At 42.6% G+C, this 14,482-nt stretch overlaps 1 protein-coding gene across 1 annotated transcript; it reads left to right on the top strand.

Moving 5' to 3' along the window:
- The first annotated feature begins 10,918 nt into the window (after positions 1-10,918).
- On the top strand, positions 10,919-12,997 carry c12h2orf50 (chromosome 12 C2orf50 homolog). The gene is made up of 3 exons (XM_036543127.1): positions 10,919-11,372; positions 11,873-11,912; positions 12,672-12,997. The coding sequence occupies exons 1-3, from the start codon at positions 11,131-11,133 to the stop codon at positions 12,867-12,869; spliced, it is 480 nt and encodes a 159-aa protein (XP_036399020.1). The 5' UTR covers positions 10,919-11,130; the 3' UTR covers positions 12,870-12,997.
- The last annotated feature ends 1,485 nt before the right edge of the window (positions 12,998-14,482 follow it).

The following is a 14,482-nucleotide window of genomic DNA, read 5'->3' as shown; positions in this document are numbered from 1 at the left end:
AATATTTTTGCGAGAAGAGCCCTGGCTGTACCTATGGAAGTTTTGGTTAAAAAAAAAAAACACTTAATGTGTCCACTTCCTATAGCTCCGCACTGATGGCAAAACCTTACAATAAGCATACATGTATTAGAAAAATTTCATGAGGTCTCAATGTGGAACACATTACCAGCATGCTTCTGATAAATCTTTCACAGTGATCTGCAGACAATGCTATGATTGAAATTGCTTGAAGACGACATTTGGTCATAAAGGGGGCCATGAGAATGTGACTGAGATATCATGACACATGATATCCTCCTGCAGACATAGTGTGGAGTAGCGGCTAATAAAGATGATGTAGATTACATACAATCCAACAGGACTATCAATATCAAAGAATCTCTGTCCATAGTAGTGCTCAATTATAATATCTCTGCACATTTCCTTGTGGATGTCATGTTAGGAGATTACATTTTTATACGTATTTTTCCTTTAGGTTTTGGTGGCCATTATGGCCTATTATATATAGAGTGTGCATCTGATAGTTTTGCTGTTTTGCTTGATACTTCAGCACTTGTAGCTTGCCTTGTTCTGGCTTTCACTGAGACATAGTGTGTGTGAGCGCACATGTGTGTGTGTGTGTGTGTGTGTGTGTGTGTGTGTGCGCATGTATCGTGTATGTCCAACTCCCGTCTCTTCAGTCCCCGGCTTCAACCTCAAATTACGCTGAAAACTTTAGTTCTGCACATGTAAATAATGAGTCATACCAGGAGATCTGTATTCACCTGCAAATACTTCACGTCTATTAAATGTCAGTTATTTTTATGCAGGCTTTTTGTGCTCTCTGACAGAGCACACAGAGTAAAAGAATATTTCCATGATTAATTAAAAGCAGCTTCCAAATGCTGATCAAAGAACTGAAACATTTACATTTATATGTAAAAGTGCAGATTATACAGCCACATGAACAACAGTGTATAGAGTGTCACCAGCGATCAGTGTTTTCATGGTTAAATGTGCCAGTAATGGGCCATTCGATCTTACCTCCACAGTCTCCTGCTCTAGAAATTAGGGACACCCAGGAGCATGTTCCCCTACTGATCTGGGATCAGTGAAGGGCCACAGGTTGTGGAAAGGACACAGAGCTGTTTGACATGGTTCTCCTTGGTACCATCTGAGCACAGGTATGTGTGTGTTTCACAGAGACAGTCCTGGCTCTCTGACCGGGTTATGGTCTGAGGTGAACTTCCTCCCTGTTGCACACACCAATAACATTGGAATTTTTGGTATTTCACCCTTGCAAGCACAAACAGAAGCACCTTTAGGGGCTACGAGACACTCACAGGAAGAGCAGCTATGACTCCTAAATAACACCTTTAGCCACTCTGCTGCCTGCCCTCTGCTGGGAATGTCTGCTGAGGATTTGTGGGTAAAAAAGAGGCCAGCACTTTGACCCTGGCATACTGTGGAGTGGTGACAGGGGTAATGAGCAAAACAGTGCTCTGTTTTGAAATAAAATTCCTGAAAACGGTTTCTGAAATATCAATTATGTTAATATTGGCAAGTTAAATTCTAAAGACAAAAAAGACACAGTGATGACATAAGGGTTTTAAAGAGGGCCAAGATCAAAAATGTCAAATTAAACATCAACATTTTATTCCTGAATTTGAGTGTGATTAAAATGTTATTCTATATCCACAAACTAGTGGAAACCTGTGGAACAATAATTTCACATTAATTGAATAACACATTCATGTAATCAAAATGAATTGCAAAATAGACCACTGAACTAACAGATATTCCAATTTACATTTACATTACATGTGGTTATCCTCTAAACTATTAAGTTAATTTCAGAAAATGGTTGTTCTACAGATAATCTAAGGGAAAAAAATGATGACATTATCACATCAGATAAACCTGATGTCAGTAATGTATTTTTTTAGCCATTAGGCACTGGGATGGAACTATGAACAAATGATGTAGTTAACAGTGTGCAAAAAATAGCCATAGCTGAGTGTGAGCTTATTGGAGGCTAGCATTCACTCCCCCAATGCTCTCACACAAGAGCAAAGGCAGGACAATCTTAAGTACTACAACTGAAGATTATCAAAATTGGAGGAAAAAGCAACTTGGAAGAACAATGCCAAAAAATATATTAAGCTATCAAAAAATCTTCCTGCAGATGACATAATAATTTCCCACTATCGAAATGAGACATTATATAATCGTTAAAAAGTTATTACCTTATCCATTAGGACATATATTACATTATCCAGTTTTATTACGTTAGCAGTGCAAAAAGTCCTTACGTTGTGAGTTATTACACTATCGAAAGAATATTACGTTATCAGCTGCAACAGTCCTTCAGAACCTGAAATCATTGGTGTGGAATGTGGAAGTAGACTGTGAGAATGTAGACTGCACTGCGCCTTGTGGGTATTGGTGTTATAGATGGGCAAGAGGGCGCTCATTTGGCCCTGCAACAGTGTTTTCTGAAATACCACTGGTATCTAGAACCATGGCTAAATGAGCTGTAATTCAGAGGGGAGACGGAAACCATTACTGCTACCGAGAGACCCGCTGCAGGGTACTAAAGCATAGAGGACAAGGCACAGAGGGAGAGAAGAGAGTGATTACTTCTCTTACATTATCTTCTAGAGAAAATGAACTCTTTGACATATTTATCTTCCAGTAGTGCTTTTTAAAATTTAATTTTGCTATGTGCATGTCTTTTTTATTAGCTTCATTACATTTGCTGAAATGTGATTTTGCTGCAGCAACCCGAATGTTTTTTGATTATTATTATTTAGCATGGCAACAAACCCACTCAAACTGAAAATTGAAGTGAATTGAAAGAGAGAGGACAAAGAGATGGTTTGTGTTTGCAGTAATTTCTATTGTAGTGTATTCATTTTACTGCTACCAGTGCAAGAGAGAGCAAAAGAGCAAGAGGAGGGAAGAGAAAATGAGAAAAACAAATGAGAAAGAGAAGAGAAAAGACAGACCCACAGCACAGAGGAAAAACGCTGCCTGTATAAAAAACAGTACGGGTGTAAGGAGAGAGGACCCTCCACATCCTAGCTTATGCTTTCATATTTCTGTGAAATCCTCCTCTGATCACCTACTTATTAAAGTTCAAGACAGCTTTGAATTTGAAAAATGGAGCAATGACATTTGCCTAATTACTTTAGGTTAATTAAATGTATTTCTCTGTCCCCTTCTCACACGTCAGTTCAGTTCTATCCATGTTTTTAATTGGGATGACATACAATAAGCACAAATAACATCATCAAAATAAATAATCATTCAAAATCAATAAAAAAGAAATCAACTGAATTATATGTATGTTGACACAATACTATAAAATCTATTTGACAATGCAACTATTCATATTTTTTGATATTAAGGAAACCTAAACATAAAGAGTAATAGTTAAAAAAAAATGAGGATGTGAATAAAAAAGGCTCTCTCTCTTCTCTCTGTCTGTCTTTGGCAGAAGGCGCTCTATCAACTCAAATTTAATTTTGTTCTGAAATTAGGCCGAACAGTTCCACTTAATATTCACCCTCCTTCAAAAATATAAAATGAGGCAAAAGACTGACTTCATTATGAAAGTGTCACAGACCCAAATAGCCAATATGTGCCTGCCTCTGTGTGTGTGTATGTGGGTATGAGAGAGAGGAGGAAACATTGTGTGTGAGAGGGAGGGTGTGTGTGTGTGTGTGTGTGTGTGTGTGTGTGTGTGTGTGTGTGTGTGTGTGGTGTGGGTATGAAGCAAAGCACTGTGGGAGATTTTGAGTCACTGCAACAGAACCAAAACAGAGCAATTTTGGGAAGGGTTTCAAAGCAAGCAGAGAACATCTCTCTCATGGGCCATGGCTGAGATACCAGAGTCATGGAGCATGCCATCCATTCCCATGTGTCCCCCTGTATCCTCCCTTCCCAGCTCAAACTAGGATTCAGCCCATAGCAGGGTCCCTGGGACTTTAGCCTCCATCCACACCACAGACCTTTCCCTACTGAGGCCATGACATTGTGTGACCTCTTTTTAAACACACTCAAATCCTGTCTTAGCAGTGAGACAGTTCTTTTTTTCTGGCTAGCTTAGTGTCACATAGCAGGCGGGTCGGCGTCTCTATTAAGCAGGTTTGTGACCTCTATCCAGCACTCATCCTTCCCTCCTCATATTCAGTGGTTCCAAGCATGTGCCAATCAGTCAGCCTGCATGTGTGTTTGCGTCACTCGCTGCTGCCCACTGTGGCATGGCATGGCCATGTTTCACCCTGGGGGACGGGGAGCTGTCACTTCCAGGTGACATTCGGCCGAGGGGTGTGAAAACCCCACAGACGCTGGCACCACACCCCGAGATACTCCACCGCAGTTCACACTCTACCCTAGTGCACTATCCTTCTTTCCACAAAAATACTCAGCTTACTTGAGTCCGCAGGTCTCTGTCGAGTTCAGAGTGTACTGCTCAGATTGATACTGGCCATGTGCCATATAAAAGAGTGAAAACCAGAGTTAATTGCAGCACGCTGATTGCTCAGGGAGTGCGGGTCGCTTTACGGCCTTCTTCACATGAGGAAATCAATCGCTAGTTTGTCACCTTCTGATTCATCACTCAGGTGGCAAACAAGATCTGAAAAACTTCTTTGGTTTCGCTTTGGTTAAAAGCAATTTGTTTCATGCCCTAAAGGGACATTAAGTGGTTGCCACACCAAACTACAGCCCGCACCATGCAAAAAGACTGCTCCAGACCGCATCATTCCAGTGAGATATGACTGCCTTCTGGTTGAGGCTATCAGCTCATTGAAGACTTTTTTTTTAAAACAAAGGGCTATCAAACCCCCAAAACAGAGCAGCTGAACTACTCTGCCAGAAACTGTAGTTCAGTAGTGAGTGATTATAAACACAGCTGTACCATTTTTATTATTTTCTGACATCTATTTTAAAAAATTAAGATGCAAAAATTGCAAAAATCATCTGTTTTTTACAACCTAAAATTTCATGATTGATGACTGATGATGAACGCCTAGCCTTGAATGAGTTGGCTATGGTTGTGGCTGTTTTTGTGTAAATAGTGCACATGCACAATTAAAGCGTGCGTTGGCTCCCCAGTCGAGATTTTGCAGAGTGACAGGTGTGGCTATGAGTCCATTTCTAGCATGCCAGAAACCTTCATCAGAACCCCATTCAGCGCTGGGTTTAACAAGCCCAGCTGGCGGGAAGGACTGCCAATAGCCAACGAAGACGACACTTAGTAGTATAATGAATTTTTTTGTTTGGAACAATGCTATGTAATCGGCAGGTGGCTTGGTAAAAAATCTCTGTAGTTTGAGCAAGCTAACATTTCAATATCAAGTCTACACAAAGTGGGCAATCAATCGTTTGCTTGTACTGTATGATGTGGTACTTTCTAAGTCGTACAGCCATACTGAATATTATCTAGACTGTTAAAAGACAATGATCTGTGATATGATCACTCTGGCTTCACTCTCAAATGTAGAGTCAAAAGACGAGACTGGACAAAGTCATTTTCAAGTGCCTGAAATCCCTGCCAGTATTGCTGTCAGCCCCTATGACAGGTGCGCATCACCATCACAGCTTCCAAAGGGATGGCACAACCAGTTCTCTGTCCCCACAGGTAGGTTCACCTAAAGGTCGATGACACCGTGGGCACCTCACTGAAAATGGGGCAGGTGGTGCAGGCTGTGATGTCAACACACAGCAGGAAGGGAGCACCTGTAGAGGGAAGGCACTCCAAAGGGATGTGATGGTGGGGAAATTTTATTGCACAAGCTGGGGTAAAAAGGTGTCTACAAAGACACCCTGATGCACGGGAACTCTAGAATCAATGTTGGCTTGAACAACACTTTTAACACCGTCATCGATATTGAACAAGCTCCCTCTTTCATCGTACCGCTCTCCTGCCGTTTCGGGTTTTAGCCGCGGACACCAGATTGCTAGGTCCATCAATATTTCAGCTTCCAGCGTGCGCTGAACGCATTACAGAAATGCCATCTTCCTTCACAGTAAATCCGCAGAGGCAGCAACATGTGCCCTTATGTGGTGAATGGATGCAATGTGTGCCCTTACGTGGTGAACGGATGTTACTTCTGTAGCACTGTGGGAGAATGACACCATATCCTCCGCGCTCACCACTCTTTGACATGAGATGTGTTGAATCGCACAGTTACCGCTCTGCTGAAATAAGTCTCAGGAAAGCTGTGCTGGTGTTTCTGTGCTCTCTGGTTGTGCATGGACCTGAGACAAAAAAGAGCGGTATCTGATATTCTGAGTGTGAGAACTCAAAGACTTTGCCTTTAACAGAAACCCTGTCCAGATAGCAAACACAGTCGCTCTAGGGTGGTGCTGCACTGTATATGAACTCCCTTGTCACAAAAGTAATTTTTCAGAGGAACTCCGGTGCCCTCATGAATGCGGTACCAAAAAAGCAGAGATGGAAGTACTCCAAACTTCTGCAGTGGTGCCAGTGGCACCTGGTATAAACACCACAGGCTCCCACAAGCATAGTCAGTTCAGCGAGGAGGGTTCCTAAACCATGGTCTGAATTACACCCTCACAGAAATATCTCACAGGAAAGGCCCGCTTACTCTATCATTTGGTCTGTTTGCTACAGAGGTCTACACAATCTGCAGTCCTACAGCATAGCCCTCATTAAAATATATGTTAATATGCTGTGCTAAATATGTTAAATTCTGAATTAAACATGTCACGTCATATATACATTACTACCCCTCCCATGTGTGTAATTTTATGCATGCATTGCAGAATCTGACTTTAAAGTTCATACCTCAAGGTTTGCATAAAATTACAATAATTAATGTGTCGGTAATTTATACATTTATTTAACACAACACTTCTGACATAGATGTATGATCACGATGAAGCCTTTATCCGAATTTTTGGACTGTTGTGACGCTGCCCTTTGGTAGCTGAAGGAGCAGCCATAAATACATTAAGCGGCGTTGCCATGGAGGCGAAATTCAGCAGCCGAGGTCTTGAGTCAACAACCACCCGGCTCCCCCTTCTCTCTCCCTCGTTCCCAGATCTGGAGCAGAGCTCTCTCGTCTCTGCCACCCCCTCATTTTCCTCGCCATTGATCCAGACACCTGGCATGAACTCCTCAGTTCCCGGCTGGACACAGCTCTGGTTGTACCCCTATTTCAGCCTGGGAGAGAGGACACAGCACAGGTGAGTGCAGCTGTACTTTGAAGCACATGTCAAACTTGCCAAAAGACTGGCAAATTCATCAATCATTTGAAAGAGATGTGACAGGCAAGCCTCTTTGCTGTCTGGCAAATGTGGTGTCAGAGAAACAAGTAGTAGAGATGCATGTTTACATTTAGCATTTAGTCATTTGGCAGACGTTCTCACCCGGAGCGATACAGGAAGCATAGCTACATAAGTGCTGGCCCCTTGTATTGACGGAGTGACTTGAAAGCCCCGGTGAGTCTCTACAGATCTGTTCATTGAATTTACGTGCAGTTCAAGAAAATGAATGTGTCTGTGGAGATCATAACAAAATTGACGCTGCACTCTCAGATTACTCTCCTGTTTTGTTTTTTTTTTCACTTGAACACATTTTGGAGAGGGCAGATTGCGTATTTCTCCCTCTTGTATGTCACTCTTATGGATCAGATTTCAGACAGGGCCTGTGAGTGTTCACATGGTTAAAACACAGCTTTGGCTTCACCTTGGAGAGCAAGTGGAGAGAGCATGACCATGGCCTGCTGTTGATCAGATCACTCTACTGTAAATGCTCGCAGAGCAACAAAGAATGGTCGGTGAAAACTGATTCACCCTCACTAATTCACTCTCCTTCTGTCATTATATACAGCATCACTCTCCTTCTCTCACCCATGCATTTTCACTCTCACCCCCTTCCTCACTCACTCATTCCCTAGCTCAGCCTCCCCCTCACTTACTTTGCTTGTCACACATCCACTCATGTCAGCGCTCTCCCTAGCATTAATGCTGTAACAAACTGGTAGTTTTGGGAGCTAAAGCAAATTAGGGTTCTGTTAATTTATTTCCACTTTATTACACTGGCCTTCTTTATTACGTCCAAATACTATAGACACACGATGCACTGCAAGCAGATCTTCACATTGTTCATTAGCACTCCTCTATACATTTAACAAAAAACCCAACATGTATGAAATACCCACACTCCCGCATGTATGTATTCATCCTGACAGGTATCTAAGGCTACTGTCCATCTGTGTTAATGTGAACGCCTCAAACTTAGATTCTGGCGCCATCTACTGGATGTATTCCCTGACGTGATACATGTCCTAGCCATTATACAAATGGAAAAATTGACAAATGTGAGATCTGATGTTTTGTGAAGTGCTGGATAAAAAACAGACACTTAATATCAAATTCTAAATGGCCTGTGCAGATGAGGCAAAGCAAGACAGCAACTTTCATAAACAGTGGCGTGCTTCCACATCCCTCAGGGAGGTAAACTTTTCTAGCTATCGTTAAAACAATCGTAAACAGAGCCAGGACAATTATACTTCAAAAATATACAACAAGCAAGCAAACATTCAGCTGCCATGGGGCTAAAGCCCAACACAATGTCAAACATTGAAAGCACTGTGGAGGACAAGTTGGTCACTTACAGAGTGCACTTTGATCGTGAGTTTAGACTGTAGTAATTCAAGGAAAAGGGGAAATTCCCATTGTTTCTGTGGAGACAAGCCATGAAGGTCAAAAAAGACACACAAACCTCAAGAGATGATTGGTACTTTAGTTTGTTAGGGGAGGATCTAGTTTCAGATTTTAGATTCCAGGCTGGAATGGCTGGAAATGTACCGTAAGTCTCTTATCTAGAACGCCTACGATTTAATGTTAATGAACAAAAGCACTGCATTCCCGACCACTGAGAGTCGTGTGCCGCAGTGAAATGGAGGCTCTGGGGAGGTGGGATGGTGAGATCCACTCCAGGTGCAGCCTATCCTTACGGCCCAGCGGTTTCCACCCCAGGTGTAGGACCTGATGGTAAGGTAGGCACTGGTGCGGAGTGGTGGGTAGGGTGCTGACCCATATCCAGGAGATGTCAAGGATATTCTGTTTACTGACCAGATGTTCAGTTTAACACTGAAAAATCTTCATCTGCCACAGCTGAAGCCCAAAGAGCTCTGATTTTCTGGCCCTTTACGAACCTTCATGAAGGTCCATACCTGCATGCACCTGAAGGATCAGAACTGGCATCAGAACCTCCTGTTACCAGTTGCAGGACAGAGGGAATGCAGAGCAGTCAATCAATGCATAATTCAACATGTAATTCATTGCAAGAAGAAAAACCTTCTGTAAACTGGCCAAAAATTTAAAGTAAAAAAATTTGGCAAATTTAAAGGGATAAAGTCCTTTGGGTGATGATGGAGAGGAATGGTGCTGCTCCTCTCTCTCTATGTGCAGCTATAACAACAGGCTTAGCAGGGAGTAGCTTGCTGGCTGTGCTCTTACAGATTCTTTAGCTTTCTCCCACAGTTTATAGAGTAGCTCCAGACAAGACACACAGCTCCCCTCTGTTTAAACACTGTTCAAATAACCGAGACATCCATCAGGAAATTAACAATGGGTACGGCCTACCCTTCAAACCCCATGAATACTGGCACTCACAAACTCTGACCACAGAGACATGGTTACATGTGATCCTGAGAAGTAAGTATTACTGTATAGGTGTGAAGAGGATTGTATGCCAAATAAATCTCGCTGATGAACCCATTCCAGATGCAGAGGCACAGGTTAGCACACTATTTACATGTGTAAGTCAGGAGGCATTACTTCTCAAGAGACTTACACTCAAAGACAACAAGAGAGTCTGGAGGGATTACCTCATGTGTCACCTGCTCTGTGATCTGGTGTCTAAGTCCACAGTGATGTTGTAGTGGAGTGGGGATGTGTCAGGTGTGATGGTCTGGGCTCAGTTACCAAGTTTTTTTTTTTTGTTTTTTTGGGGGGTTTTTTTTTTGGGGGGGGGGGCTGTAAGGTGCAGCAGAGCAGGGTATAAAAAGGATTTACAAAATTAGGGTATGACTTGGGGTGTAGTATGAAATACTGTCACTGTCAGCTCTAAGTGGTTACAACAGATCTGTATTTTCTAAAACAAATGCTAAAACAAGATACATGTATTTTTCTAACATCTCTGCCTGTGATGCACAAACCTCCCACACATTAAAAAAAAATCTAATCCATCTGAGAGAAAAGATAAAATGAGCAACACCGGTGACACAATGTGTCACTGTCTGCCACAGTTTGAGGGACAGTTCATGATGACACAGTTGCAATTACCCACAATTACATATTTTAATATACTTTAAGAACACGTATGTAAATGTATGTTGGTTGTCCTTTGCTGTTTTCATATTGTATAAATTGTGTAATATGCTTTGGCAATACAAATGTAAACAAGTCCAAGTGGAACTGAACTGAATTAAATTGATCAAAATAGAGACAGAGAGGGAGACAGAGAAGGTGCTCACCTTCCTGTCATCCAGCCCGCCCATGGCTGTCACTGTGGTTTACATAAGAGCGAGAAGAGACTTGCGGAAAGCTGAGCATGTCAGCACAATTTCACAGACTTCCACTTTCCAGAGAATATATTCACTTTTACTTACAGATAGCTGGTCCTTAACTTGTTAGCTGTCAGCTTGCATTGCTTCTGAACTTGGTCCATAAATCTTTTTAAAGACCTTGTCTTTGTGATGTACATGGCATTTACAAGGACAAAAAACATTCTGGATTCTTCCCGAGAATCAGTGCCCTGCCGGACGTCCCGCACAGGCCTGTAAACCAATGAGGGGTAATGAATATCACTGGATTGCTTTGCTGTTTCCAGGGGAGACAGCCCGAGTAAACAGTAGATACAGCCCCAAGCGGCTCGGCAGACGCAGTAGCACTCCGGTGGTGATTGGCGGCGTGACCGCACTCTCAGCTCAAGTAAATCTCATTACTTTCTGGAAAAAAACGCCATCCGCAAGACTCCAGTCAGTTATGGTATTTGACTGCGGAGTTTTGGAAACAGCGTGCATTTGCGCTTAGATCATTTTTAAAAATTCCGCAGATTTATATTGGACTTAGGCAGAGCAAATTTGCACTGACTTGTCGACTGTAGATATGGACAACAGGAAGGCCAACATCAGACGCGCCACTTCGGCAGGGTACCGCTTACCGGATCGATCGACCGTGGGTTTGACTTCGCATTCCACCGTATCCGTGCACAGGCAGCCAGCCGGTAGGACGCGCAACACCGGCGGCGGCTCAGGACCGACGCAGGACCCCGATACAAAAGATCCCGTCAAACAAGACCAAGTGTGGAGGGAGTTTGTCCACACGGAGTGGACAGGAGTGAAGCAATGGTAAACGGAACATTCTTTACCCAATATTAACTCTTATCTTGTAGCGCTTCAAGAGTATTTGCAATCTCTAAATCTATTGGCAATCTCTAAATTTGGTATCAAATGCAAATACATTTTACATGTTTTAATTCATTTTTGTTTTTGTTAAACGGGACAAAATGATTCATATGTGCAGAACACTGTCGCGGGTACGCCGGAGTGCAGTTACTGTACGTTCATCTTTTATTAGCGGTGCCACAGTAATCCCTGTTGATTGTTATTTGATATGGTGCCCCCAGGATGGTATCGTTTAGCTCTGCGGACGAGCTTGTATTGTAGTGTAGCCTGCTGACAAACTCTTCATAGCCTTGGATACTAGCCCATACACAAAACAATACTTTCATCACTGCGCTGGGGAATTATGGTGCAATAGGACACATTAAGATTATAAATTAACATCATTATTGCACGTAGATGGTATTTGACAACTTCCAGCTCACTTCCTGTCTTTTAATTTACAGGCAGAAGAACTGGAGTTTCCTTACCAGTTATGACCAGCTGGTAAGACACAAAACACATGATCTGTTCTGCAACTAATCACGCAGTCCTGGAGTTCATATATCCATTTTTGTTTGACCATTTTTAGACATGTTAAAGCTATTGATCCATGCCTCCAGAGTAATGCAGTTGAGCAAGCTGTTGCATAGACAACATTTATTTAGTCCACTTGTAATGCATGTTGTCCTTGACTTTGGCACATTTTACTTAATTTCCATGACTGCCAAGCTCATGTGTTAGTGTCACAAAATATAAGACTTATTTAAGTGCATTACTCAAAATTTAGGACAAAAAAGGTGCAGTTGGATTGATCAGGACCTAAATATGTAGTGTCAGTTACAGTATGTATAGTATGATTTGCATTTCATGTTTTTCAAGATCTGTACGGCAACATGTGCAGTACCCTTATCCAAGACAGCACACTAGATTTTCATAGACAAATGCCACATCTTTAAACAACTGGGTTGGATGTAATAGCATGGTTTGAGAACTTGGTGCAGAGGTAAGGATGATACAAGCATAATATAGGCAAGAAGTGTTTATAGCACCGTACATTACATTTGCCTGACAGAGGCTCGTAATATGACAATTCAGTAATACGACTGGATGTTTACCAAATCAATTTGGATTTAAATGCCTTGACCAAGAGTACAACAGCAGCGACCCACCTGGGAACTGAACCAGCAAATCTTTGCTTATGAGCCTTGTTCCTTACCACTATGATTCCAATGCACTTTTGCCCCTCACCCTCTCTTCTGTTAGGGACATCCCAGGACCGAGAACCCTCTCCCCAGCTATGTGCCTGTGTTCTCAGACAAGGTCCCCAATACTTCCAATCAGGTGTTCGGCAGCCGCATGTGCACAGACCTCGGCCAGGCACTGATTCAAATGGACAACCTGCTGCTACTTAGCACCAGCCACCGAAAGACAAAGGCAGGCCCGGAAATGCAGCCCTGCTAGAACCGGACCCAACCAGAACTCATCACAACTCCCATCCAGCAGCGATAGGCCTGGCTTTCTAGAAGGTGATACAGGGTACCTTAACCGTAAGTGTCAGGACAGTTTCACAGGCCCTCCCTTAAAGAGAACAATACCCTCATTAGACTTACTTCACAATGTAAAGACAGGTTGTTTATACCTCACTGGATTTTAAATTATGTACTGACGTACAAATTATGTACATTCTGAACATACATCTTAATTTTTTCAATGAGCTGGTCTTGGTAGTAAAAATGAAATTAAAAATGTTAGGGATTCTTCTCCAGCATTTTTCACCCAAAGACTCAGTTTACTGCCGGGTGTCCCATGCAGGCCTGTAAACCAATGAGGTGTAATGAATAGCACTGGATTACTGTGCTGTTTCCAATGGAGACAGTCCCAGTAAACAGTAGTTACAGCTCCAAACGGCTTGGAAGCAGTATCACTCTGGTTGTCATTGGCAGCTTGACTGTCCTGCACAATCAGCAGACTCATTAGCTTATTAATATACATGTGAATGACGGTTGACATATATACCTCTCAAACTTAATATGTTCCATCTAGACTCCCTGGATATGTTTACTCGTTTGTGCAGTAAGGTACAATTTAGTGTTTCTTAGTGAACAGGTTAGCCCAAGCAGTCTTGATATCAATTTGAAACTTGACTTTGTACATTTATTGGTTTTCAAGTTGGTCACTTTGCCAAGGTTTTCTTTTATTTCATTATTTCAGTATTAACATTTACTTTCAGTAGTGGTGAATTGGGCTCCATAATGCACATTTTACAAACTGTTTTTCCATTTCAGACTCGTTTTTTTATATAGTCCTTTTTAAAATCTTTGAATTCTACAAGAAAATATCATTGAATAGGACCAGAAAAGAGAACTTACCATTTGCCAAGTGGGACACTGATTAGTCCTCCTCTATTGGTAGCTGCAAAGATGAAGGATTCTGTGCCAAGGTCTGTCCTGAAAAGTACTGTCCTGTCTGTCCCTCTACATCTCCTGTATAACCATTTTCATGAATAAAGGGGAAAAAACCTTAGTCTTTTTATATGGTTAATTGGTGTCTGCTGATGAATACCCTTTTGAAACTTATAGGGTGTATCTTGTTGAGTACTTTGAATTGTCTGTTATGTAGGAAGCCTCACTACACACAATGCATACTGTACAAGACACTCCTGATCCTCAGCACTTCACACAACAGACACCAGCTCCTGGGATCTCTGGCAGGTCGGGGCAGGGTGGGAGTTGCAATGCGGATGCACCCTCCAGTCCAGAAGTGTGTACAACACTGGGTTGATGACAGCACTGCAGGCTCCCAGAACCAGGAAGGCCTGCTGGGCCAAATCCACTGTATGACTGGGCTGGAGGTCCAATGCAGCCAGTGTGTACAGGGGTGTCCAGCAGATCAGAAAGACCCCCACACAGCACAGCAGACGCACCATGGCACCCCTCACCGCCACCCTACAGCCAGGCAGTTTGTGTCTTGCACTGCACAGTCTGACCAGCATGGGGCAGTAGCAGGTCAGCATGGTGGTCAGTGGGAGGAGGTATGTGGCGGAGACCATGGCCCACTTCCACAGGGATGCCCAG

The sequence above is a fragment of the Megalops cyprinoides genome, chromosome 12 (genome assembly GCF_013368585.1).
Source record: "Megalops cyprinoides isolate fMegCyp1 chromosome 12, fMegCyp1.pri, whole genome shotgun sequence".
NCBI classification, from domain to species: Eukaryota; Metazoa; Chordata; class Actinopteri; order Elopiformes; family Megalopidae; genus Megalops; species Megalops cyprinoides.
The sequence above is the reverse complement of the archived record's forward strand: the minus strand, read 5'-3'. Positions and strand labels throughout refer to the sequence as shown.

Coding starts and splice junctions, on each gene's coding strand:
- c12h2orf50 (XM_036543127.1), top strand. CDS start 11,131: ATGGACAACAGGAAGGCCAACATCAGACGCGCCACTTCGGCAGGGTAC. Junction 11,373..11,872: donor TGGACAGGAGTGAAGCAATG/GTAAACGGAACA, acceptor TTTAATTTACAG/GCAGAAGAACTGGAGTTTCC. Junction 11,913..12,671: donor TTACCAGTTATGACCAGCTG/GTAAGACACAAA, acceptor CTCTTCTGTTAG/GGACATCCCAGGACCGAGAA.